Here is a 27,656-nt window from a genome sequence, read left to right as displayed (position 1 = left end):
CGCCACACTTCTCCCCTTTACCCCCCAGACTAACAGGGTACTTGACCTCCTGCCGGTCAGTGCCCTTGTTAGTCCAGCAGCCCACCCACAAGACAGAAACAGCAGAGCAGCCCACCCACAATAAAGAGTTACTACACCTGGGTGAGGGAGAATCTTGTCCAGGTTCAGGTGCCTCACCACGGCTGTGTGGGGGACTGGTAGGCTGCCTTGGTAGGTTGCTGAGGGGGCAGAGACCAGCGGTACTCTGTCCTGTTGCCAGCACTACCACGGGAGTAGTCTGGTTGGAGCCTGGTTGCTGGAGACCGACTGTCTCCCCTTTAAATACACCGCTCTGCTGCTGGAGACCGACCGTCTCCCCTTGAGTTACACCGCTCTGCTGCTGGAGACCGACTGTCTCCCCTTGAGTTACACAGCTCTGCTGCTGGAGACCGACTGTCTCCCCTTTAGTTACACAGCTCTGCTGCTGGAGACAGACTGTCTCCCCTTTAAATACACCGCTCTGCTGCTGGAGACCGACTGTCTCCCCTTGAGTTACACCGCTCTGCTGCTGGAGACCGACTGTCTCCCCTTTAAATACACCGCTCTGCTGCTGGAGACCGACTGTCTCCCCTTGAGTTACACAACTCTGCTGCTGGAGACCGACTGTCTCCCCTTGAGTTACACCGCTCTGCTGCTGGAGACAGACTGTCTCCCCTTTAAATACACCGCTCTGCTGCTGGAGACCGACTGTCTCCCCTTGAGTTACACCGCTCTGCTGCTGGAGACAGACTGTCTCCCCTTTAAATACACCGCTCTGCTGCTGGAGACCGACTGTCTCCCCTTGAGTTACATTAAGCTGCCGCTGGGGAGAGGTGGTAACCAGCTCCTCTCCCATTAGAACACTCTGCCGCTGGGGAATGGAGACTGGGCTCTCTATTCCCTGTACATTAATGATCCGCCGCTGGGGAGAGGTGGTAACAATCTCCTCTCCCATGCATACTTCCCTTCTCTGCGGAGGGAGACCGACTGTCTCTCCTCCCAGCACAGAGTCCTGCTGTGGGGGAAAGGGGGATGGGCTCTCTATTCCCTGCTGGATACTCTGCCGCTGGGGAATGGAGACCGGGCTCCCAATTCCCAACAAATCACACTGCCGCTGGGGAGGGAGGACGGCTCCTTCAGCTCCCTGTAACTTGGGCGCAGAGACCACGGTCCCATCTGCGCTGGTGTGGGGCTTACGGTCTCCCCTTGGTGGGTTAGGCTGCCGCTGGAGAGAGGGTGTAACAAGCTCCTCTCTCTGAACTGTAACCTGCCGCTGGGGATCTGGGCCGACTGCCCAGCATCCCTGTAGGGCCAGTAGAGAGACCTCGATCCCATCTCCACCTGCCATCTGTGGGTCTCTCCAGGACCAGTCTATGAGGTCTGGTTCTGCTTGTCGGGTAGGTTGGAGCTGCACGAAGCTGAGCAGGTGTTGGTAGTCCTGCTCCAGCTCCCACTCCCTTGTTACCAGGTGGGTCATGTCTTTGCTCACCTCGCATTCGTCAGCCCAGACATACATGCCCATCCGGTAGTCGTAGATGTCCCAAAACCTAGACCCCTCCGTGCTGCCAAGATCAATGTCGTCCTCCAAGGCATCCCATAATAAACCCGGGCCATCATAATCATCCCCCTCCGGTAAGTCGTGCTCGGCCGTCCAGGGGGTAAGTCGAATGGTATGCCACCAGAGGGCCTGGTATGCGTTGTCTAGCCAGATCTCTCGCCATACCAGGGTCTCTAGTCTTGTCACCCACTCATCCAGGGGCTGCTCTCCCAATAGATACATGCGCATCGCCACACGCTTCTGTAGCCGCTGCTCATCACTGGGGAGACTCTCACCTCGCCGCCACTGGGCGTCTTCCAGGGCATCATACCAGACTTCCTTTCTGTCTGCATCCCTGTAGTCCGCGGCCGCCTCCTCCTCCTCATCATGGAACGCTGTCCAAAAACTAGCTGATTCCATCCTGCTGTAGCCAGGGGCGCTGTACGGATACTAGCGTTGCCCTCAATTTGTAATTCCAAACGTTACCAGTGTCTCTGAGCTGCTTCTCCTCGCACTAGGACGCCATCCCACCGCTTGCCACCAATGTAACGGATCGCCTGGCACCCCGACTTGGTACCTCCGTTAATGGATGCTCCTAGTGCTTCCTGAGGACTCCAAGCACTCTGGCAGACACCACAATCACCGAATCCGAGAAACCTTTTAAATTCTCCCAAGCGTATGAATGCTGTAGACCATTGAATAGGAACCATACGAATAGGCTTGTACTCCTAGCAGTCAACTGGAACAGCATACAATAAATCCTTCCCCCAATAATGAGACGACACATCACTTTGAGGGTAAAACAGGAACTCTGGACTGGCTCATCCAGCCTGGCTTTTATTTCCAACTCACACATACAGGCCACACCCAGGGGGAGGCATAAAAGAACCAATGACATAGATGTTACCTCCCACACATCCCCTCCCCTTAGTGTGACACATAATCCCATTATGCATACAGTGTAAAATATACTTTTACACAACTTTCATAACTTTAAAACCATACATCACATTTACATAAAAATACATATCCACAATCAATCCATTCAGGGGAACAACATATTAAAAAATGGCATGAATCCGACCAGGGGTTTAAAAGTTACTAAAAGTATCTTTTGTTCCTTTCTGGCTGGCAGAAAAACATCCCCACAATGCACCCTGGTTTCCTCCCTTCTGCCCTGGAGTTAATTGGAGAAGTAATCCAATTACCCAGGACTAAAGGCAGACTCCATTAACCACATGGTTGCAAAACGACATAAAACACTTTAAAATACATAAAGTCACATTTACACATAACACACAGACATTTCACCTATCCCCAGATAGCTGGGATCTGCACGCACAAAACTACCGAATAGCGCGCAGATCCTACTCACACAGTACAATTGCCATGGAGCTAAAGTCTTTCCCATAGTCTTTCATTATATGAATAGGCTCCATGGTATGGCTATCTGGGGTATCACATTCCCATAAAGTCTGGTCCATAGTCCAAAGGCAAGAGGCGGGCAATCAGCCCCCTCCAAGGACACGTGGCGAGGTCGGTTTCGCCACACACTGCTTAAGCACAACCTATGGTATCGACTAGTGCATCAACTGAGAACGTACTTATAGGATGAATATTACTGGTAACCTTTCAAAATAGATGTGAGCATACGAAGGGGATTGGAAAAGGTGATAATGAACATCTCGTCATAGGAATATCTAGTTTATCCACAATGTAACCAGGCTCTCAGACACATTCATATTTAGCAGAATACTTTTCACAAATGTACTTACTCATACCTAGGGAAATGATTCACACATGGATTTGGTGATATTTGGTGATATCATTTATCAGGGATTGTTAAATGATGTTAATGAAGTTTCCCGTCTCCAATCAATGTAATTGAGATAGAGAAAAAACGGAGAGATACAATGGCAAACAGGTAGGCAGAGAGAGAGAGAGAAAGAAACCAAATATACAGATGCAGAGAGGCTATTACTTTATAGTAAAGTTAGAAATTAGCAGAGAGGTGAAGATAAACTGGAGTATTGAGAAACAGTATTGAGAAACATACAAAAGAGACAGTGTGAGAGATAGGCTGAAAGATAGATACACACGGAGTTAGATAGTCACAAAGAGACAGAGAGAACACAGACACATTGCAAAGAGAGAGGTATGAAACAGAGAGACAGTCAGTGAGAAATGACACAGAGAGAGAGAGGAGTATATTACATCATAGAGATATATATATAGGCAACTATAAGCAATAACACATAGTTAAACAGAGCAACAGATACAGGCAAAAGAAAAATACAAAGAGTAAAATAGTGAAATATTAAGAGACTGGGAGAAATATTCACATATCGAGATAGAGAACTGGCACAGACACTGTCATCGACAGAGACAGAGATAGATTGGAATATAGAGAAAGAAAAAGAGATAGAAAGAGACTGCCGTTAGAGTGTTAGTGAGTAAGCCGGTAGATTACGATTGCATACAAAGACAGTGACACGTGGAGGAAGGGAGATGGAACGTTGATGGAGAGACTAAGGATGAAATGTCCAGCTCTCATGCACAGAATTTACAAGAAATGCAATGAGAGGATAAAAGATTAATACCCGCAAAATCTCACTAAGATACATGATGGGTAATCTTTTGATAAATGCACTAAGGAAAATGAGGTTTTAATGCTTCATGAGCCTGTTCATGAATCATTGCTATATGTGAAAGTTTGCTTGGAAGAACAGATTTGCTCTATTTTCAGCTCAGCAAGAAATAAAATCATAAAATGAGCCAACCCTGACCTGCTTGAAAAAACAAGAATAAATGGAAAACTCGCTGTCCTACGAACTGCCATGAGGTGACGTTCAGGCCCATTCCTCCACCATGCTGGGGCACATTCAGATATCTCGTGCCTAACTCAACATTGTGCCGCAGTTAACCAGAGCCGTTTATAAAAAACATTTCCCCTAACAACTGCAGTTTTGGGGAAGCCTTTCCACAAAATAAGAGAAATTAAAAATATTTTACAAATATTACACAGTTTGGTATTAATTTTATTAGGCTGATGTCAGAATATTTATTCAGTCTCTCCATTTGTTTGTTCATGCTGGGAATTTCTAAATTAATATTTCAATGGTACATTTTACAAATACTCCTTGTACCAAATCAGCATTTTTCCACATTTCTGCACCTGCTTGTTACAATCAGACGTTATATATATTTTGTACATTTCATCTAATAAATCATTTTTTCTCTTTAACCTCACCCCGATGCCCCCACTGCATGTTCTATATCTTATATAAATTTTTCCTATGAAACATAAATATGTTTCCCTTTAACTCACCTTGAATTTCTCTATATTTTACAGGTTTGTGTATAATGAAAAAATTTGCTTTGGCCAAACCACTTCAGACAAAAAAAAAATAAAAGTAAAATTCTGCGCAGCCAAATTTCGCACATGTTGTGAATGAATCTGTGCACACCTTTATGTCACCTTCGTGCTGCTATTGTCCTCATTATAATGCTACAATTGTTGCAGATTACAGACGCTCAGTATTACATGACTGTGCTGTTAGACTCTGTTTACCATATTCTGTACCCGACGCTCATCTGTTTACAAACTGATTATCATTGCGAAATAAGTTAGCTAATCTTTGTAAACTGTTTGCTGAGGGCAAATTAATGATGCATTTGTTTAGTGAAATGCTTTAAATTATTCTGCATCTCCACCAGATAAATACACTTTTTCAGTCTATTTAAAATAGTTTATTTGTACTGATGCTGCCAAGTTTCAGAATTGTATGTGTAATTTGTGCTGGGTATCAGCTCACAAGCTTTTAATTTGCTTACAATCCACAATGCCCCTTCCATGAATGGCTGGTTTGTATTTGGTTACTGGTTTGAAACGATATAGTGTAATACAGACTGACAGCGAGTGCTGCTCTGATAGAATGACAGACTGCATTTTTCGGTCACTCAAACTACAGGCAGCATAACCACTCAGAAAATAAATGGAGGTGTGTTTATATTTTTAAGCAAGTTTGGGAGGGTGACAGTGTGTATACATTATTCACAATCCCGAAGAGAAGTCTGGAGATATGCAAAGCTTTTTACTGGGACTAGCCAATTCAGTATTGTAAAGCGCTGTGCAATTAGTTGGCGCTATATATAAATACCAATAATAATAATGGGAGGTCTTTGATTTTAACATGAGACTTGGAGATTCTTTTCCTTCCGAAACTGCAATTCACCCAAAATTCGGGACAATCGGTTGATCGTCTGCATTCCAGAACTAAGAGCTGAAATGTAGCCTAATCCCAAACAAAGCAAAATGCACAATGGGTGAGCATTATCATTCTGATCTGGGATGTAGAATTACACCCACGGCAATAAAATAAATAAATCATTGATGGGGAATAAAGCTGATTGATGGTTGGGAGACAGTCACTAAATATAAATATAAATGTTGATTGTTTATTTTTACTGCTTCCTCCACTGGGGGGGAAATGCGGCTCTAAATGTACTGCAAAATATATACATAATATTTATTTTATAATATTTATATTGTGTATATATTTTGCAGTACACTGATTGGACAATTAGTTTGTTCGTCTGATTCATTTTCCAAATCTTTTTTTCTTAACGAAATTCGTATCAACCAACAAACTTTTTCAGCCGCAACACATTTTTTGCATAAGTTTATTTAACATTATTGTGATTATTCACGTATTCCTATAACATCTATCTCAACTATTACTGCACATATTTTCTGTGGAGCTCTGTGATACACTCCTACATACTGAACATTGCTGAGTTTTATTTCTGTGGAGCTCTGTGATACACTCCTACATACTGAACATTGCTGAGATTTATTTCTGTGGAGCTCTGCGATACACTCCTACATACTGCACAGTGCTGAGTTTTATTTCTGTGGAGCTCTGTGATTCACTCCTACATACTGCACATTGCTGAGTTTTATTTCTGTGGAGCTCTGTGATTCACTCCTACATACTGCACAGTGCTGAGATTTATTACTGTGGAGCTCTGTGATACACTCCTACATACTGCACATTGCTGAGTTTTATTTCTGTGGATTTCTGTGATACACTCCTACATACTGCTACATACTGAACATTGCTGAGTTTCATTTCTGTGGAGCTCTGTGATTCACTCCTACATACTGCACAGTGCTGAGTTTTATTTCTGTGGAGCTCTGTGATTCACTCCTACATACTGCACATTGCTGAGTTTTATTTCTGTGGAGCTCTGTGATTCACTCCTACATACTGCTACATACTGAACATTGCTGAGTTTCATTTCTGTGGAGCTCTGTGATTCACTCCTACATACTGCGCAGTGCTGAGATTTATTACTGTGGAGCTCTGTGATTCACTCCTACATACTGATTCATATTACACATTGCTGAGATATTTTTCTGTGGAGCTCTGTGATTCACTCCTACATACTGCACAGTGCTGAGATTAATTACTGTGGAGCTCTGTGATTCACTCCTACATACTGATTCATATTACACATTGCTGAGATATTTTTCTGTGGAGCTCTGTGATTCACTCCTACTTACTGCAAATTGCTGTTCGAATTGCTGTTAGAAGGTTAGAACATTGTCCTGCTATAAACTTTTAAACCAAGACTCTCCAGGACAAAACCAGGCCATTCTCTCACTGCTAGAATATTGTTATCTCCACGTTGCTCATTAATTTGCTGATTCATTTTGTTCACTTTGCAGGACATTCAGGCAGATCGCTTAAGACTAAAGGTACAAACCAACTGAATGTAACATTTTGTTACACAAATATCTTATGCTGACTTGGTTTCTAGTAAATATGTCCAGTTATGTTCTTGGCCCAAGAGACTAAAACATCTTCATTGTACTTAGTGCATCTGATAAAGTTAAATAAGGTTTCTGTGCATGTTTTATAGATGTTAATTAAAGGACCACTATGGGCACCCAGACCACTTCAGCTTAATGGGCCAGCTAGGGTTAACCCTTTTTTCTATAAACATAGCAAACATAACTGCTATGTTTATATTTGGGTTAATCCAACCTCTAGTGGCTGTCTCATTGACAGCCGCTAGAGGCGCTTGCGTGCTTCTCACTGTGAAAATCACAGTGAGAAGACGCCAGCGTCCATAGGGGCACCCTCAGGGCACTATAGTGCCAGGAAAACGAGTATGTTTTCCTGGCACTATAGTGGTCCTTTAAATGGACAAAATATGTAAATGATCAAGATTTGTGCTGTAATTTACATACCTGTTTTGACACTCTGCTTTTACACTTACTGAAGCCCTACAATATTATTATTATTATTATTATTATTATCATTATTATCATTATTGGTATCGATATAGCGCCAGCATATTACACAGCGCTTTATTATAAAATGGGGAAATGTAATAATAAATGAGACAATTACGAAATGTTACAGGAAAAGTAGGTGAATGATGACCCTGCTCAGACGAGCTTACATTCTAAATTTTTCTAAAAACACCTTAGATACAACTGGGAAATCCCTAAATCCTGGACTGTTAGGGGGTACTTGAGGACCGTGTTGGGAACCACTGATCTTGAGGACAATCTTACATTCTATAGGAAACACAAACACATATAAGCAAACTTCACATATCTTCAATAGACACAATAATAAACAATACAACAAATTGAACTTCTGCACAGTAAGGAAATTAACATAATCTAAATATGTGTGTAATTAATAAGCATAATGTGATTTCTTAGAGTAATGTGTATATATATATATATATATATATATATATATATATATATATATATACATGTATAATAATATGTGTGTATTATATGTATTATTATCCCTCTAATATTTACATGTGTATAAATATACATAATATGACCAGAAATTATATAAATATATAACATCTATGTAATGAGGGCTTAGAACTTTTTACATTTTGGAAAGTATTGGATGTGGTGGTGAGGCCAGGGAGGGGCACTGTGAAGATTTTTGTGAACAAAGCGCCAAAAGGTCTAAGGCCGGGCCTGGCAGTAGTAGTCCCAGTTGTGATAGAAGCTTTTGGGGCTGTGACCCCTAAATTGGGAGAGTGGGTACAGCAGATTCCAGGTGGGACATCTGAGATCGCAGTCCAGGAGCATTTATTTCTTAGAAAAGCAATATTAGTGCACAAAACCCTCAGGCTCCTAGGCCTCTGGTAAAGGAACCGAGAACAAGCAAAACACAACATAGCACCCAGAGAAGGTGTAAAAGCCAAATATATATATTTAGCAGAAATCAGTGTCTGACCATGTCTGTAGATAGGCCAAGAAAATAATGAGGAACACAAACTTTGTATATTTAGTAAATAAATCAAGTCACAAATCTTGTGCATTTAGTAAATAAAACATGTCATGACGAGTGAAAGAAAAGCCTCCAATTTCTGAATTTCCATAACAGAAACTATGTCAGAAAAACTCCCAATAGGCTCTTATTACAAAGAAGAAAAAGGCCACATTAGGACAGTTTGTGCAATAAAACAAATAACAGCGTGTGGCCAAAGCTTTCAGAAATCATTAGCAATTTACTGAGGGTGGAACAGTGTCCTTATGACTCTTGTGTTACATAATTGATGTGAAATTTCCTTCTCAGTCCATTTAAACGCAGAGTGTTACAAGTTAGATTAAATCCACAGCTCTCCAGAGCCAGCGGAATATCCTCTTTTCTTGAGAGTAGCCCATGTCTCACTGCTTCCTCTTAGTAACTCAGCACAATATTCAAACATTGTCTCTTATATTAAATGGAGCACAAAATGATTTAACCACAGACCCTAAACATTGAAAGAGCATGATATGGTTGTAGAAGCTTTTAAGAGTTCAGAAACTTCTTCTCAAGATGTTCTTCTAAGACCACGTCTTAGATTATGTTTCTATCATCAACTACTGAATACCCATAAGAAATTTCTGCCCCTAAAACAATATGATAATGGTGAAAATGTTCACATTTTATTATTTTAAAGGTTCAAATACAAGACACGTTTATTATAATTCTTACGAAGCACATACGAGCTACACAAAAAGCAGCAAACCCTATCAAATATATAAATAAATGTTTAGGGTCTAGGGAATTCACCATTCACCTTTACTTGTGAGAAGTCAATATTCTTGTGGGGGGGGGGGGGGATATCTAATTTAATGAAACAATGGGACCCTAACTTACTCTTTTTTTCAAATTCACTAGCTGCATTCCTAACACACAGATATCTCATTATATCAACCATCCGTCGTCCTTCAGCCGAAGCCCACTGCAATGTCTTCATACAATTACGTCTTTACTATGATTTACAACCTTTTAACATCCTGCCTTCTTGCTTCCCTTACATATATTACCAATATCAGTGACTTAACTCTTTAAATGTCTGTCCTCTTCTCTTGCCATATTGTCTCTTAAATAAAGACTTGTGCTGAGCTGCCTCATACTCTGGATCTCAGTAGTATACACACCGGCATGATTAGTTACTAAAGTGAGACCTTAAATTGAATTCAAAGTGATTTTTAAAATTAAGGCCAGAGTAGCTGTAGTGAAAACATGGCTGACTTTTTCTGTTCAGTTATTTTGAAATTCATTTTGAATTCACTTTGAATTCTTATTTTAGTTCACAATCTTAAAAGGATCAGTTGATGTCTGGGAGTGGATCTCTGTTAATTCCACTAACCCTAACACTCTGATAATACAAAAATATATCTGACCAATATGCCACCTGTATTTATTTTATTATATTTATCGATATCACCTACATTTATATGACATATATGTTAATTCTCCGACACACTACACTATGCTTTTAATGTCCATTTTATCTTATATTAAAAGTTTGAAGACTGAGCTTTCAAAATCGCTGTTTGTCAAACAACATTTCATAAAGGTTTTGCACGTTTATACCCAAATATGCACAAAAGGGGCTATTTATCAGTGTCTTTTCTAAAAAGCATTGCAAAACTATAGAGTGGGAAAACACAATGGAATGAGTCTGGTCTCACTGGTTTCCATGGTGATTTCCACACTTGTAGGACTTTAGACCACTTTTAGAACCGAACACTTTGCTAAATAACCGCTCATCGAGCCCAATCCACATATACAGTAATTCACAATTAAATTCTTCAAATGTTGCAATTATCTTACCAATATGCTGTTGTCATGGTGATATGGTTTCCAGTTGCGCCCTGTATCACTAAACATGATGCTGTAACGAGTCACCCAGTCGGAACTCCCAAATCTGCCCTGTGTGGCAACACCTGTGATATCGTATCTCTCGCCAAGGTCAACCTGTAACCACTGCCTCGAATTTGATTCCAGTGGAGACCAACCGCCACCTTCTGAGACAAAACAGAGAACAAAAAATATTAAACAATGAATAGCAAATACAATCATGTGAAAGTAAAAGTAATTAATGTCCCTCAATCTTATATTCAGAATTTTCTATACTACAGATAACAATATAATAACCTTTAATTAATACAAACACCAATGCTGCATAGTGAATAGAAAGATAGAAAGTACTCAAAGCAAATTGCTGCACCTGGGGTTTTATAACTGTTCTAGTGACGGAGACGGAATATTCACCAAAAAGTTGTCAGAGTGAGCACGTGTGTGTTACCATTTTTAAAGTAATATCTTCAGGACAATGTTTAAATATTATTCAAAGAGTTCCATACATTTACACGTTCTCTTGTCAGAAGATGATACAATGCTAGTTATCCTTGTGATTTTCAAAGATTTGTAATTACATATTGTAAATTAGGTAGAATGGAAACAATTCTTTAGCCTTGTACTACAACAAAATGAAGAAATAATTTGTTGGAGTAACCATGGAGCAACTATTAATATAATAATAATAGTAAATACAAAAAATGGATTATGAATGGTGTCTATTATAATAGTTTGCACTGTTTTCAAACACAGATTTTTTTGTTGGACTGTATTTGTTTCACAAATCAAGCGAGAAAAAGTTTCCTATAGAGAGGAAAATAGGAAAAGCATAAAAAATCTATATTTATATATTATATATGTATCCCATATATCATATAGATAAATATATATATATATATATTATTAATTTTAATTTTTTATATTATTATTATTATTAATTCTTAATTTTCCCCTCTTTTAATCTCTTCCCACTCGATCTGTTAATCAATTCAGTATTTAGTGACTTTCTCCTACCCATTAATCATCTTTTTTTCTCATCAATTATATTGTTTTTGGTGCCAAAACAGAATCAGTAATCAAAATGACATACTTGTCCAGTGCACGTTTAGTTTAGTTTGTAATCTAGCTATAATTCATCTTAGAGTTCAGGAATGTGACCGATCACCCAATCAACTGAAATTCGGAAGACTTGCAGCTCGTAACAAAATGAATCTCCGAGTCTAGTGAGTAGGTCTGGCACCCAGTCAGTGTCCCAATTCATCTGAAAGTAGTTAGGTGGATTAAGCTCAGGTTGCCATGAAGCTCATTCAAGATGTCGTGCATCAATCTCAACAAATCTTTTCTGTCAGACATCAACTTGTAAGTCAGACATTCTGAAGCAATAATATATCCTTCCCAAAACTGTTACCTTAAACTTTAAATCAAAACCATCTAAAATGTTCACTGCTCACGAGTTCACTAGTGATGTGCTTTATGCAATGTATTGCACCTTTTTATTAAAAGCTGTGTTGTTTTCCTTTTAAACTCATTTCATGAAGTTTTTGATGGATGTGCTGTCATTGCTTACAGAGATATTTTGGAACTCAGTATTGAGTTCTGGAAATTCTGAGACAATTTCCACATCTCATTGGTTTGGCATAGTGTGATAACTTTGAGCTTGTGTGACTTAAAGGAATATTCCATATAATTTTTTTTTAAAATATTTGTGTTTTATTTGCAATACTTATAGATTATATTTCAGGCCATCACTTTTTCATAAAATGTTTAAATAGATGATAAACCTGTTATCCAGCACTGAGATAATCTCCTGGCTACAATGCCATGTTTCTCATAAAGAAACAACGCATTCCACTAATGCTTCCACAGAGAGTTTGTATGGATCTCTCTTCAAGTGCATCTGTGCGCTCCACCCATTCCTCATAAATTTTAATTATATTCATTTTTTTCATAGTCCTGTCCATCTAAAAACCTATTAACACTGTATTCTAACAGTAAGTATCCCCATTATACATAAAGCTATTTTTTTAGACAGTTGATACATGTTAACACTGTGTTGAATATCTGTAAATGTGTCAAAGTCACAAATATGAGATCGTCATGTGGAATGTGTAAGAGTCTCTTTAATGTAAGGACCAAGTGTTCTTACTCTGCAGTGCAAATTAGCTTGGAACCAGGCTGCATTCTTCGAACACCCAGTCAATTCTATTTGCTTTGTTAAATATAAGTAGTGGTTATGCTGACCTGACAATGTTGAGTATTTTTAGAGCATAATGAAGCTTGCTTGACGTATGCTGCTGGCTGATTTAATTGGATTTCACATCTGTTTGCTTTTCTAAGGGGGATAACTATTGTTAAGATATATCCTTTTGTCTAAAAAACAATTGGAAATGTAGTGGTTTAAGGGTTTTAACCATTGCAAGCTCAAAATACATTTTGATCTGATTAATGCAAGATTTAACATTATTAATTACACAGCTCCAACATATTCCTCAGCGCTTTACAATTATAGAAAGGGGATATTGGGTGTAAAGGGGGTCTTGCTCAGAAGAGCTTACAATCTATAATTTGAGGGAGGTGGATGTATATAATTTGGTGGTCTTACTTCAAACCTAGGTTCCCCAGTTCAAAGACAGTGCTATTATCACTGCTCTAACCATTAAATTCCATGACATAACATGAATGTCATGATGTAGAGGAATTTGCTTATACCATGGTTCACGAGGAGTTAACAAGAATTCTCACTATTGTTGTTTAAACTTGCTAAATTCTGTCAAAACTACAGCAGCACATAATAGGACTCGCTATTTATGTCTTATTACAAGGATGGCTGAAATTTCTCGCCTCAGGCTGAAGAGGATGAAAAATTGGTGTAAGAAACCACTTTGTGCATTAATTCGGCCTCTGGGCAAAGTAGAAAACCTAGTAAGAAGGCTGTTGTTGTGGCCTTGTAAGGGTTTAAATCCCCAGCCATGCATATTTGATTTAGGTGCATTTATCAAATGATCAAGCAGGTGGTAGAGGACGCAGATTTGTGTTTTATGCTGTATTTACTTAACATTTGCCATTATAATGGCCATTTATTTAACCGGCATCTTCCTTACAACCAGTTTCCTTAAAATGAAATAGCTGATGTATGCAATTCTGATATAAAGATATATATATATACCTGTATGTGTAATTAGCCAATATTCAACACTTTTCAGCTGCTCATAGTGTCTCTGGCTTGGGCTACCAGATCTCCAGAGTTTTTTTTTTATGTTTTTCAATTAAGTGTTTATTGAAAATTTTGTAGTAAAGAGAGAGAATAGAGAAAGGGGGAGGAAAACAGAAATAAAAAAACCAAATGCAGGTGTAATATCTACAGTTATAATATGACACTCGGAGGTAAATTAACACAATTCTGGAATAGAAGTTCCTGGCTGCCAATAAATTGTTATGCTTTATCCCAAAATGTATCTTATTAGGGAAAGATAAGCATAAAAAGGTGAGCACATTTTTTTATGAACCTCAGTCCAAAAAATAGATAATTGAGGGTAAGAACACCAAATGTGATTGAAAGTGCCATCTTGATCTTTACATCTCTAATAAAGAGGAGATAACCTAGGGTATATCCTATGTAGCCTATCTGGGGTAAGATAACATGTTAGTTTCCTGTGTCCCTACGCCAGCAATTGTGTCCATTGGTTGTAGGATTAGACAATAGAGCAGTCCGGCTCCCATTTCCACAGACAGTTACATTTAATAGGTGGAAATATATATTGTAATAAAGCTAAATAACCAGATCACCAGATGCAGATTGGGTAATATTTTCTGCTGCTACGGCAACTAAGCAGGGAAATTAAAGAAACCTATCAAGGTACCCAGTGTGTCAACATGTTGCCTTTCCATGTTGATGGGTCTAGTTATTCTTTCTAATGATATGTATATAAAGAAGCACTTAGACAACTTAATGATCTGACAGTTTATAATAAATTACCATCAGACCTGCCCCCTCCGTCAAAAAATCTTTAGAAGAATTTTTAAATGAAGGCCTTGCATCGAACGTTTTAACAAAAAAAGAATTTGATTATGTTAATGTTCCCTACCCTAAAATCCCAGTAATTAATTTTTTACCAAAAATACACAAAATTGAAATAAAAATCCCCCTGGAATACCCATAGTTTCTGGAATAAACTCTGTTCTACCCAACCTTTTAGAGTATATAGACATTTTTTTACAGCCTTCGGTTAAAATCATGAAGTCATATCGTAAAGACTCCATGACTCTCCTCCGCTCTTTAAATAATTTTATCTGGCACCCTGATTTCATTTTAGTCACTTGTGACGTTCAATCTCTATATACAATTATTCCCCACAATAAAGGTTTTTAAAATATTACAAGCAGAAAAAAACTATCCCAGATGGACAAATTACAAATTAATTTTATTATACAAGGTATCCAAATCATTTTAAAAATATATTATTTTTGGCTTTTAGATTTATTTTACTTTCAAAAACAAGGTACAGCTATAGGGACCAGGTTTGCCCCTAGCTATGCTAACCTCTTTATGTATCAGAAGCCATGTGGGGGGGGGGCATGCTTGGAGAGCAAACCTGGTCTCCAATTTTAGATATATAGATGATCTCTTTTTTATTTAGAACGGTTCAGAAAATTCTTTAACCCCTTAAGGACCAAACTTCTGGAATAAAAGGGAATCATGACATGTCACACATGTCATGTGTCCCTAAGGGGTTAAACTCTTTTTTAAACCATCTTAATATTAACAACAATGGTATCATTTTAACTTCAGAATTCAGCAAGAATTTTATTAACTTTTTAGACTTACAATTTTTTTTACAAGATGACATTATTCATAAGAAAACTTTTTTAAAAAAAGATCTGTACTAACACTATCATTGATAAAACAAGCTGCCACCATAGACCATGGTTAGACGGAATACCCAAGAGTAAATTTTTACATCTAAGAAGGAACTATTCACGCAAAGTAGATTTTAAAGAACAAGCCCAGAACCTTAAAGAAAAATGTATTGATAAAAAATTTTCAGCTGATAATCTGAACAGAACTATAACGCCAATCTACCAAACAGATCAGACCCTTTTAGAATATAAGGTTAAAGATAAGAACTCAACTTTTATGCCAGTCATTTTTAATTTTAATAATCAAAGTAATAATGTGAGAAAAATCATTAATAAACATTGACACATTTTATAACAAGATTATATTTTAAAGGATTTTATTCCAGATAAGCCTAATGTCATTTTTAGAGGTGCCCCAAATTTCTGATCTATGCTGACCACAAACTACACTAAGACTAAAACCAGCCATTTCTATATAAAATAAAAAACTACGCACTTTATATCAACTAACACTAAAATGTCTTATGAAATTAGAGATCTCGTCTGTTGTACTACTAAAAATTTAATATACCTATTAGAGTGCCCTTGTGGCCTCCAATACATTGGGATAACCTCACGATGTTTAAAAACAAGATTGGCAGAACATTGCCGCGATATTATGAAAGGTTATCCCAACCACTCTGTATCGAAACATTTTCTAATCCATGATAAAAATCCAAAGCATCTAAAATGTATAGGAATTCAGAAATGTAAAATCCCTTGGAGAGGTGGAGATCTTAAAAAAAATTAGGCCAAAAAGAAATGAATTGGGTTTTTAAACCCTGGTCCCAAAAGACCTGAATGTAGATTTTGACCTTTTTAACTTTTTGTAACTTTTTAAGAATCTATCCTATTCCATCCTATTCAATATATGGTTTATTGCTATACATATACATTTTAAGTTTAACTCTCAGTCATGCACATTTTTATAAAAAAAAAACACTTATAATTAACTGCACATACTTTCTCAGTTTTATTGCTTTCTGTATCTACAGTCTTATATATAACTGATTTTATATTTATTTTAACATTCTGTATATCCTATACTGGTATACAGTTTTAGGTGTATATATATCCTGTGCAATGTATTCTCGGCTGTTGCTTACCCCACCCACAATGCCTATCCTTATTCCAAGAGCATATTGAGTCTGCCCACCTGATCATAATCCCTCTTGTTAGATAAATTGTATTGCTTTTTTTTGCCTTGGATGGTGGATTTGAACTTGCGGCCCTCAAGGTTTGGGCATATTCTGCTGTTTGTACATAGGCCCACTGAGCTGTTTTTCCAGCTCGAATTTACACTTGCGAGTCCACTATGTAACATTATTTTTATCGTTTTTCGTTTATCTACTTCCTTTTAATATGCCCTTTGACCTTTGAAATGTGAGTAGGACCATATATACTTTTATTCTTATTTTTATATTTTCTGGACATACTGCACCATTATCCTCCCCTTCTTTCCACATACGGACTGCATCTGATATCCCAACAAGAAGATTCCTTCCTTGAACAAGTATATCTTTTATTGGACTCTCTATCTTGGACATATATTCAATAATTTATATTTTATTTTTATTATTCTATGTATCTTATTTTATATTTATTTATATTTTAGGTCTTTTATTCTATCCCATTTTGTTAAGTGTATCTATCTATTGTAGACCTATTTAAGGCATTTTGTGTTGGTTATAATATTCTTACCAGTGTCTTTCTAGAGTGGCGCTAATCCTCTACACTTTTTATATCTTGGACTTGCCTCACTACTATAGGGATAGAGGGATTCCCTTTCTCTTGGAGGAAAGCTGCCTTAATTTCACTTTTCCCAGTTTGTTCTATCAGCACTGACCTTTTACTAGTGTTTATATTTACATTGCTGCATGCTGAGGATCTTTCTGTGTTTCTGGTTTCAGAAGGTTTGGTGAAATAGGAACTTTTACTGCTAACGCCAGCTCCACAATTTGAGATTCACAGGTGTGCCTACTGCTTTATTGTGTGATGTCAGTCTATCAATAAACTCTCTATATTTCACTATATTATAAGATGTATTTAATCAATCACAGAGGAATATGGTTATGGAAATGTTTAAGCAGTAAATTAGTTATTTCTGGAAAAATCAACCCACATTTCTAATTATGATAAATACCAGAAAATATGTTTTCACTGGAGGTCAGCAACCACCTACCATTCTCATCAAGGTACTTCCTTTTTGTGTCTCTTATTTCCCCCCAGCCCCACTGTGTATCTCTTTGTCCCCCCAGCCCTTTGTGTCGAAATGACCCCCCAGCACCTCTGTTGGTCTCTTTGTCCCCAGGCGCTTTGTGTGTTTCTTTCTCCCTAGCTTTTTGTGTCTCTCATCTCCCCCAGCCCCACTGTGTGTATATTTGTCCTCCCCAGCCCCACTATGTGTCTATTTGTCTCCCCAGCCCCACTATGTGTCTATTTGTCCTCCCCAGCCCCACTATGTGTCTATTTGACCTCCCAGACCTCTGTGTGTCTCTTTGTCCTTCCCAGCCTCTGTGTGTCTCTTTATTCCGCCATCTCTCTGTGTGTCTCTTTATCCACGGAGCACCTGTGTGTTTCTTTGACCCCCAACCCTTTTGTGTGCCTCCTTTTCCCTTCCCCACCCTCTCTGTATATCTGTTTTCCCCTTCTCCAGCTCCCCTGTGTATTTCTACCTCCCAGTCCCTTTGTGTGTCTCTTTCTCCAGCCCAGTCCCTTTTTGTATCTCTCTTCTCCCCCCAGGCTCTCAGTTTGTCCCTTTGTCCCCATTACTTCTGTGTGCCTTTTTTTTTGCCCCAGACCTTCTTTGTGCCTCTTTGTCACCCTCAACTCTCGATGCACCTTCCCCCCTCTCAGCTCTCTTGGTGCCTCATTCTACCCCCTCAGCCGAGCAGAGATTCACATTTATTAGACAGCTTTAACAGAGATACACCGGATCAGAGATACACATTTATTAGACAGCTTTAACATGATTCATGTCATTACACTCACAAATGTCTATATTATAGTCAAATAAATATATCAATTAATACCCACTTCAGTTCTAGTTACAGAGACATTATTTTAAAATCAAATTGAATTAGGGTTTCAATATGCTACAATTTGGAGTTTAGTGAATAACCCAAATGGTGTTTTATTTTGAACACAGAAGTTAGTACGTTCATTGATGACAAAAAATCTATAGTGTTTTGGCAACAATTTAGCTATTCTTTACATGAAAAACGTAATATTCTCCAATAAAGACAACCACCTGATAGTGACACGACCTGTATTTAAACACTTTGGGGAAAATGTAAAACATGCAAAATATGAAGTACTGAATGTCTTATTTCCTCAGCAATAACTCATTAGTAGTGTTTAATGTAGAGGTGGCACAAGCACTAATTTAATATAAATACCTGGCAACAGAATAATGTGTCTTTTGGCAATGTGGATAATCTGTTACTGTGCTAAAAAAAACTTGCCGGAGTCTAGCTTTTACAGCTTGAAAAGGAGAATTCATTCTTATACCATGACATTGTTAAATAGAAAAGATATACGTTTATCAAAATAAACATTTGCATATGTCAGGAGGATAATAATCACTCATGGTGTTTTATAATAGCTATTCAGGTCTATTTAAATATAATTAATGTGAATTAACACTAACCACGTCACTCCTATCAATATGTACACACAAGTTCGATTTTGTAGTGGACCTTCTAACAATGCAAAAGGAATGCAAGAACCTGTATGGTCCAGGCTTTCAAGTGCAGTTTGAAAGCAGCCCCGGAGAGAATATTTGAATAAGTATTTCTGAGCAACTTGAACAAACTCGAGGAGCGAATGTATCCTACAACCCCTTATTAATACAGATACCAATTTATTTGCCAGCTGACTTAATTTAATCAGATAATGTTATATTTATATCCTTATGGCATTTTGGGAATATGTATTCCTACAAATCCCAGTGGATCCATGAACATACTCAGCAGGTTGCTTCACCAGTTGGAGTTTAGAATTTGTGTAATATACTTTATATATTTCAGAACGTGCAAGAAATAGTGCATGAGAGGGGGTACCACACAGGCTGTAATTCTTTATCACATCCTTGAATAATTCCCAAATAAACTGAAGCAATGAGTGAAACATTCTGTACATTTACTTAATTTAATTCTCAATGTATCTTCAAACAGAATTCCCTGTTAACACACGCTGTGTGTAATTGGTACATGTGATTGCTGAGGTTAATAAAAAATATACATAGAAAATTTCACTTTGTATCAGCTTTGCTGGAAGTTTGGAAGTTTTATGTTTATACTAAGTATTTAGATTTTTTTCCCATGAATAACATTTTGGATCTCCCCCCCATCTCATTTTCTGCATGCAAGATACAATCTTTTATTTACAAGAATTCCTATTTCCACTACATTATTGGCAGATGTCTAAAATAGCAATTTGTATGTATTTTTTATAAAAATGCTGAACACTTTACACAACAATAACAACGAACAACAGCATTAGAATCACAGAGTGTCCAATGGACTAATTAAATTAAAGTTAACCTCCGGGCACCATATCAATTGCATCAGAACAAAGTTGTTATGTTGCCAGGAAGCCCCTGGTACTAGTTTACCGTTAGGTGATAACAATTGCAGGATCTCGTTAAATGGCAGCTTCATGTCTAGACTAGATACCTATTTACATATAGTAATAAATAATACTAATGAAAACCGTCATGTGAGGGCACTCTTGGAAAACAAGGTTTTTACCAGGATGATATCATTGGAGAGTAACAATTATTATTCTTGTCATTATTCCATGCCATTTGCTCCAAATAATTAGCTGTATTTTTGCATGTCCAATTTTGTATACGTTTTGCAAATTAAATAAATATCCAATGTAAACATTCTATATTTTAACTCAGGGCCTCTATCTCAACCAGAAATTCTACATTTGAAGAAAGTCAACATCAGTGGTCTAAGGGCAGAATTTACTGAAATGAAAAAAAATATATACAAACTGGGTATCTTCAGATCTTACAAAATGACACGTCACAAGAAAGATTTCAATGGCAGAGAACCAAATATAAAAGAAGTAAATGAAAGAGAAAAAAAATGTGAGTTAAAAAGAAAGTCATACATTAAATAAAATGGAGGAAAATAGCCGTAAAGAATCATAAAATGAGAACAAGGAATTTACAGAAAGAAAAAGTAGCGAAAAATCAGCAGCATCATTTATAAAAAGCAAAGAAAGCAACATTTAGCTTACTTGCTGACTCGCAGGTTTGCTTTCAAAACAATCCTTGAAGAAAATGTGATTGGTTGGCACAGGACAGAGCACAGAAGCAATTAAATAAAGTTAAAGTAGATAAAACTCGGAGGTAGTCAGATGGGAGACACCTATGGGTATATGGTCTACAGATAAACAGATGGCTATTTTCAATTATCAACAATTCTTTCCTTTCTGGCATGATGCTGAAGATGTGGTGCTACCCATATCTCAAAATAAATAAAATCTCTCATAAGTCCAGAAATTACAGCCGTGAGATAAACATCTCTAATTGGGGACACTATTTGAAGGGTTTAAAGGACCACTCTAGTGCCAGGAAAACATACTCGTTTTCCTGGCACTAGAGTACCCTGAGGGTGCCCCCACCCTCAGGGACCCCCTCCCGCCGGGCTCTGGAGAGAGGAAGGGGTTAAACTTACCTCTTTTTCCAGCGCCGGGCGGGGAGCTTTCCTCCTCCTCTCCATCTTGATCGCGACGTCATCGGCTGAATGCGCATGCGCGGCAGGAGCTGCGCTCGCATTCAGCCAGTCGCATAGGAAAGCATTTACAATGCTTTCCTATGGACGCTTGCGTGCTCTCACTGTGATTTTCACAGTGAGAAGCACGCAAGCGCCTCTAGCGGCTGTCAATGAGACAGCCACTAGAGGATTTGGAGGCTGGATTAACCCTCATTATAAACATAGCAGTTTCTCTGAAACTGCTATGTTTTTAAAAAAAGGGTTAATCCTAGAGGTACCTGGCACCCAGACCACTTCATTAAGCTGAAGTCGTCTGGGTGCCTAGAGTGGTCCTTTAACCAAATCATATTCATTAAAACAATCTGAAAAAACAGTTTCATCTGTAGAAATTAAAGGGGCCCTGTGAAGGCGAGATCATGCCAAATTACCCTGCAAGACATACAAAATGCAATATTGAGCCTTAAGCTGGTCACCCATTGTGGGTAAAAAAGCTGTCATTTTTTTGTTTTGATGGAATGAAAGATCTTTTTGATAAGTGATTTGAGTTTCTGGAGCATATCGATTTACTAAAGTCACAGAAAAAGGGGGCATAGGACGTACTTGGAAACCAGAGTAATCTGAATGTACATTTCCTGGTTAAATACATTAATATTATTATTATTATTATTATTATTATTTAATTTAACAAAAAGATACTTTCTGTATAGCACTCATTGCCTGAAAATTCCACCGAAACCAAGAGACATTGGCATAAACCAAGAGAATACTTGGAATGTCCACAAACCACATCCAATCACACTGTAATCTATGAGACATCTATACGTATCAAAGAATCACTGATGCAGGTAGGGAAAGCTGTGTTTACCCGAAAGGACTTGATCAATCATAAATATGTGAGAGTCAGTCATGCATGTTGAATGATGATAATTTAAATTTAATTGTGAATGATTATCATTAATTAGAATGCATTTTTTTGTGTTCATGCTGTGTACTTCCCCTTGGAAAGCTCACATTTATGGGAATCATACAACTGTCATTTTCCTTCAGTAGTGTCACAAGAAATCTTAGAATTGGAAGATAGGATAGAGTCAGATAGACTGCTTGGAATGCTCAGGTTATTGCGGTTGGTGGAGGTGTGAACAAAGGTTACTAGGGTTAATGAGCGGCACACATATGTGTGGTCTGGCCGTTCAGTCATTTGTGCGGTTGTCGACCAAGAAGTTGTTAGTAGACGAAGTGGCTGCTATAATACTGAATGGCCGGACGAACAGTGGAAAGAACAAGATGATCTAGTGACTAGGAGCAGAAAACATAGGAAATAACAGGGGGGACACATTACGGACAGTCCAAGGTTAATTCCGCTACATCATATTATTATTATTATTATTATTATTATTATTATTATTATTTTTAAACGTGCATTGGCATCATGCAAAAAAAATCTGTTTGTTGAACGTGTTCAGTAACCCTTGTTGGGGTTAAACAATAACTTTTACTGTAAATTCAATGTTAATGTCAAATTATAGGCCAGAGTATCAAACTGGAAACATTATCCAGCATTACATTTTCAGTTCTGTTTATTTTGGCCCAAAATATAAATTCACTTTGAATTCCTGATAATCCACACCTGGCTTCATAACTCTGTAAAAGATACGTCCATCCATAAAAATAAATAAATAAATAAAATTCAAAAAATTCAAAATGAATAAATAAAAATTATAAATAACATTTAATATTTTTGGATAAGTTCCTAAAATAATTTAATATGAAAAAATATATATATATTTTTTTTAAAATATATTGCTATATTTTTATATAGGATTCCTTTTTTAAATTTTAAGATTTAAAAAAATTATAATTTTAAAGGTTTATCCATTCGTTTCAAAAACGTATCTAAAAAATATGAAATCGAAGCCTTTATTTGGCAAAATTTCCAATGAACAGAATTGCTGAATGAACGAAATTATGCTTCCTAAATAGCGTCATAAAACTCTGCTCTAAAACTGGCTCATGTAGCCTAATTTGGGAGGTAAAGAACCACTGAGTACTTAGGACTAACTTCACCCTTACAGTGCTGCATCCGAGAGTCGCGTCCGATGGTCAATGCACAGATAATCAGCTGTATCACGATTAGAATGCAGAATTCAAGGTTTAGACAAAATAATGATCTCTCCTTCTCTACCACGAACAGCACTTTGTGTGGGGCCCAGCATGCTGCTTGCTTTTTATTGTACAGACCTGCTCAACCATGATTAATTAAACTGAACCAATTACCATTCTGCCCAGAACCTCAGATGTTTTTGTCATTATACCACCATCAATTCTACACAGAGGCTTTGAATTCCTAAGGTCTAACTGTGAACCTGCTATGAATGTCATTATAATGCATTTTCCATACTTCTGATGAAAGCTCTGGTTTAGCTAAACCTTAAATCTTTTTATTTACTTCAGAAATACCCCTCCTCATGCTGACTGTTTTTATCAACTCTTCCTGAATAAATGCAAAGCCAGCAATACAATACACATTTCGTGATCACTGTAGAGTGACACGCATCACTTTGAAGACAAACATCTTATTGAAAAGCTCGAGATTTGAATGATGCATTTGCCTTACTCTGTTAGCTGAAAAAAAACAGGTAAATGCAATTTGTTCATGTTTAACTGATTCTTCTTTCTTATGCTTTCCACACCCACTCCAGGGGGGACACTGATCTAACCAATCAGTGTCCTATCCCTAGGAATGATAGAATAGTGGTCAGGGCATGCCTGAGTCATACATGTGCAGTTGGTGTAGAACACAAATTTACATGCTGCTTTGCAAGCCTTAAGATTCTAAAAACAATTATTTATATAAACAATACTAAAAATGTTCCCCTGCTAAACATGCCTGCGTTATCCTGTTTTTTTTCTGTGTGTGCTTTTTAATAATTTGCATTATTTTCAAGGCTATCTCTGTTTTACATTTGAGGTCACCCTGGAATTTTACAAGATTGAAGTCTGCTTGTCTGTCTGCCCTCTGTCATACAAAATGTCATTGGGTCAATAGTCCCTTCATTTAGACATATTAGAATGGAAAAACGTATATCTAAGAATGTCATTGTACAAAACAAACATCATTACAGTCTCACTTAAAGGGCCACTTTTGGCACTAAAACAACTTGTATTTAAATATGCCATTTTCTCCAAAAAATGTGATGTATTTTTGCATGTCCAATTTTGTATACGTTTTGCAAAAATAAATAAATATACAATATAAGCATTCTGTATTGTAACTCTGGGTGTCTAACACAAACCCACGCTCTTTCTCCAAACCTGCGCTGTCCACTAAAAGACCGTATCTGTCATTGGGAAGTACTGTAACGCATTCTGGGAGTTCACTTAACATTGACAACTTTCATAAGAAGAAAGCAGATAATTGAACTACAGCTTCTACAGGTCACTCTTCTCTAAGCAGATAGGATGCAGCCCACTGAGAACGTTGATTTCTGCCATTCAGTCCCCTCTCTTAGACTTTAAACCTTTCCTTTCTGGGTTAAACATGTCCAACAGTTCAGACTCCATAGACCGGAATTAGACGTTTCTGACTGGTGTGCTGTTTCCTGGACTGGGCAAATCACTGATAATGATCTAATGTTTAGGGAATTATACAAAATAAAGGAGCTTTATAAGTATATTTTATACTTTATTAATTTTGTCTGGTTCCTTTTGTATATTTTTCTAATGTATAATCTATACAAACTTTCAAATGGAGAGCAGCAATGTTTATTGCTTCAAAGGTTAATAGATTCAAAACATTATTTTCTCATTCCTGTGCTAAACCATAAATCTCTGAATATATTAAATGTGCAATATTTTCTGCATTGATTATTGTGATTCTCAAAACTGGCATTATTACATTTAATATCTGGTCTCTCAAGCAATATTGGCGATAAGACATCACGGAACTAGATATTACATTGAAAAAAGTCAACAGATTCAACTTTATCCGGATGGATTTTAAAATGCCGCTTTTAATTATAGACCTCATATTCTTTCATAAAATAAATTTCACGAAAAAAATTCAGTTTGCTTGTAATAATTCTTACATAAGAGGGTAGGTCTAGTTACAATACCCTTGCCTGCTGAATAATTCATCAACACTACCTAGGATTGTGACAGATACTTCAAACAGTGATCTTACCATCTCTGCTGTGGAGTTTTGCATAGATATGGCTGTGGGTACTGAGCAGTTCAGAGGAGCTGTCAAACGATGTCTGTGGCAGTGAGGACACCAGTGGATCATCACAATTATCTGCAGAAGATTGAAAAAACAAGGACATTGCCATTAGAACATTTCCAAAAATTCACATGGTCTCTCTACGCAGTGCACAGGTTAATTCAATTGTTTTAATTCAAGTCCAAGCAATCTAACATCTAAATTGACTTCCCAATGAATTTCAACCCTGGTGTCAGCTTTACTTGAAAACCCTTAATTACTTTGCCGTGGTATATCACTTCTACTGCAGTCTCTTGACTTATTAAAACTATTCCTTTAAACAGGGGCCATGTGAAATGCCAAGTTAACTTAGCTACTAATGAACGCACTTCTGTTCCAAAAAATTAACACTAATACCTTTCATTAAACAATGACTGTGAATGTAAAAATTGGCAGTAAATAATACAATTACAGTTAAAAAAGCAAAGGTTAACTAGGTATGCCAGTATTTAACCAGGAACTAGCTTGTCAATAGTTTCCCCATGCTTCCTGGTGGCCAGGTGTTAATATTATTCAACTTAATAGTATTCAGATCATTGACTTTGGAAGGATAAATGGCTGTGATGACTGGAGAAAAAAGTATCAGTCTAATCTTACTAACTAAATTTAACATATATGATCGGAAAACAATAATGAAGGCTACAGGCACAGGAGACAGGAATGTTTAGACAGCTTATACTGCCCACTCCATTATAAATAGTCACGTCTGCATCTGCTTCTAGAGTTAGAGATTTCCAATTAATATTATTATTATATTTTATATTTTTCTTATATGACCATTATTGTTTGTAATATTAAACTGGTTGCCAGCTTGCAGATTACTGCTGCCTACTGGATGTTTTTGAATGGTTATTCAGGTTGGGAACTCAGAGGTATCTGACCATCCACAACCTGAGCACGTTGTCTACTGCAGAAAGCTAGATAAGGTAACGGCAGGTCGACCGGTAAAACGAACAGCTGGTGTGTTATCACGCAGCCAATAAGAAAACAGACAGGTAATGTCAGAGTGCCACTGAAATACCTTTAGTGAATACGAAAAAAGACTAAAGTGAAATTGGGTGTTCCATTATAGTTGGGAAAAAATGGACCCCTGTTTCACTAGAAGATATCTCTATAAAAATTGAATAAATGTATGGTATAACCTTTATTTGGCCGCTTACGGACAAAACAAAAAACACACAGTGAAGTGATAGTGACACACTCGTGAAAATACAAGTGAATTAAAAGCTGAGTAAATGCAATATGGATATTGTCCACAAGTACTGGGAAATGGCAGTGATATCTGAATTGTAAATAAAATATAAAGTACAATATAGAGTACGGTATAGATTTAAATCAGATGTCACATACACCAGATTCCTTTAGAACTAAATATCCACAGTCTGTAAGACTTAATAGGTATTACGGCTAAAAGGGGTGGGATTGCACCGTCAGGCTAAGGTGAATTGTATATCAATACTATTGTTAGTTACAATCACTAGTAGTACATAGGAAACTGTTTGGTCGCTGAAGACCGTAATAGCAGCACCTATGTACACAAACTAGGTCAGTGAATACCATCTAATATCCAAAGTTCTCCTTGTAATAGTATACAGTAGACAAGAGGTAATAGTATACAGTAGACAAGATGGCCCCCAGCAGACCACGAGGCTCAAGTACCTCAGGCAGCTCAGAGGGGGAGGAAAACGCGGTGGCCCCGCAGACAAACAGCGGCATACACCAGAAGGCTGACTCAGATGCTGACACATCCCCATCAACCAAAGGGGACATTAAACGCCTGCTTCTGGACCTGCGGACGGTGTGGAAAGCCGACCTCGCAGTGATACAAACGGAGATCGGCACCCTGACACACCGCATGGATGAGGCTGAATCCCGAGAAGGTGAACGAGACGGCCGACTAGCTGAGACCCAAACACAAGTGGCCACTATGTCTCTACAGATTGAAAGACTCTCGAAAACGGTCGCCTCCTTAGAAGCCAGGCACCGCAGGAGAAATATCAGACTACGAGGAATACCGGAGTCCGTGAATCAAGCTGCCCTGA

At 37.8% G+C, this 27,656-nt stretch overlaps 1 protein-coding gene across 1 annotated transcript in view; it reads right to left on the bottom strand.

Moving 5' to 3' along the window:
- Positions 1–27,656, bottom strand: part of CNTNAP5 (contactin associated protein family member 5) — a 355,606-nt gene that overhangs the window by 260,240 nt on the left and 67,710 nt on the right. Inside the window, exons 2-3 of the mRNA XM_063429233.1 lie at positions 25,540–25,650; positions 10,708–10,901 (exon numbers count right to left, since the gene is read on the bottom strand). Coding sequence (XP_063285303.1) covers positions 10,708–10,901; positions 25,540–25,650 — 305 coding nt within the window. The remainder of the gene's footprint in view (positions 1–10,707; positions 10,902–25,539; positions 25,651–27,656) is intronic.

Source organism: Pelobates fuscus, chromosome 8, assembly GCF_036172605.1.
Source record: "Pelobates fuscus isolate aPelFus1 chromosome 8, aPelFus1.pri, whole genome shotgun sequence".
Classification (NCBI taxonomy): domain Eukaryota; kingdom Metazoa; phylum Chordata; class Amphibia; order Anura; family Pelobatidae; genus Pelobates; species Pelobates fuscus.
Note: the sequence above shows the minus strand (reverse complement) of the source record. Positions and strands in the feature narration are given on the sequence as shown.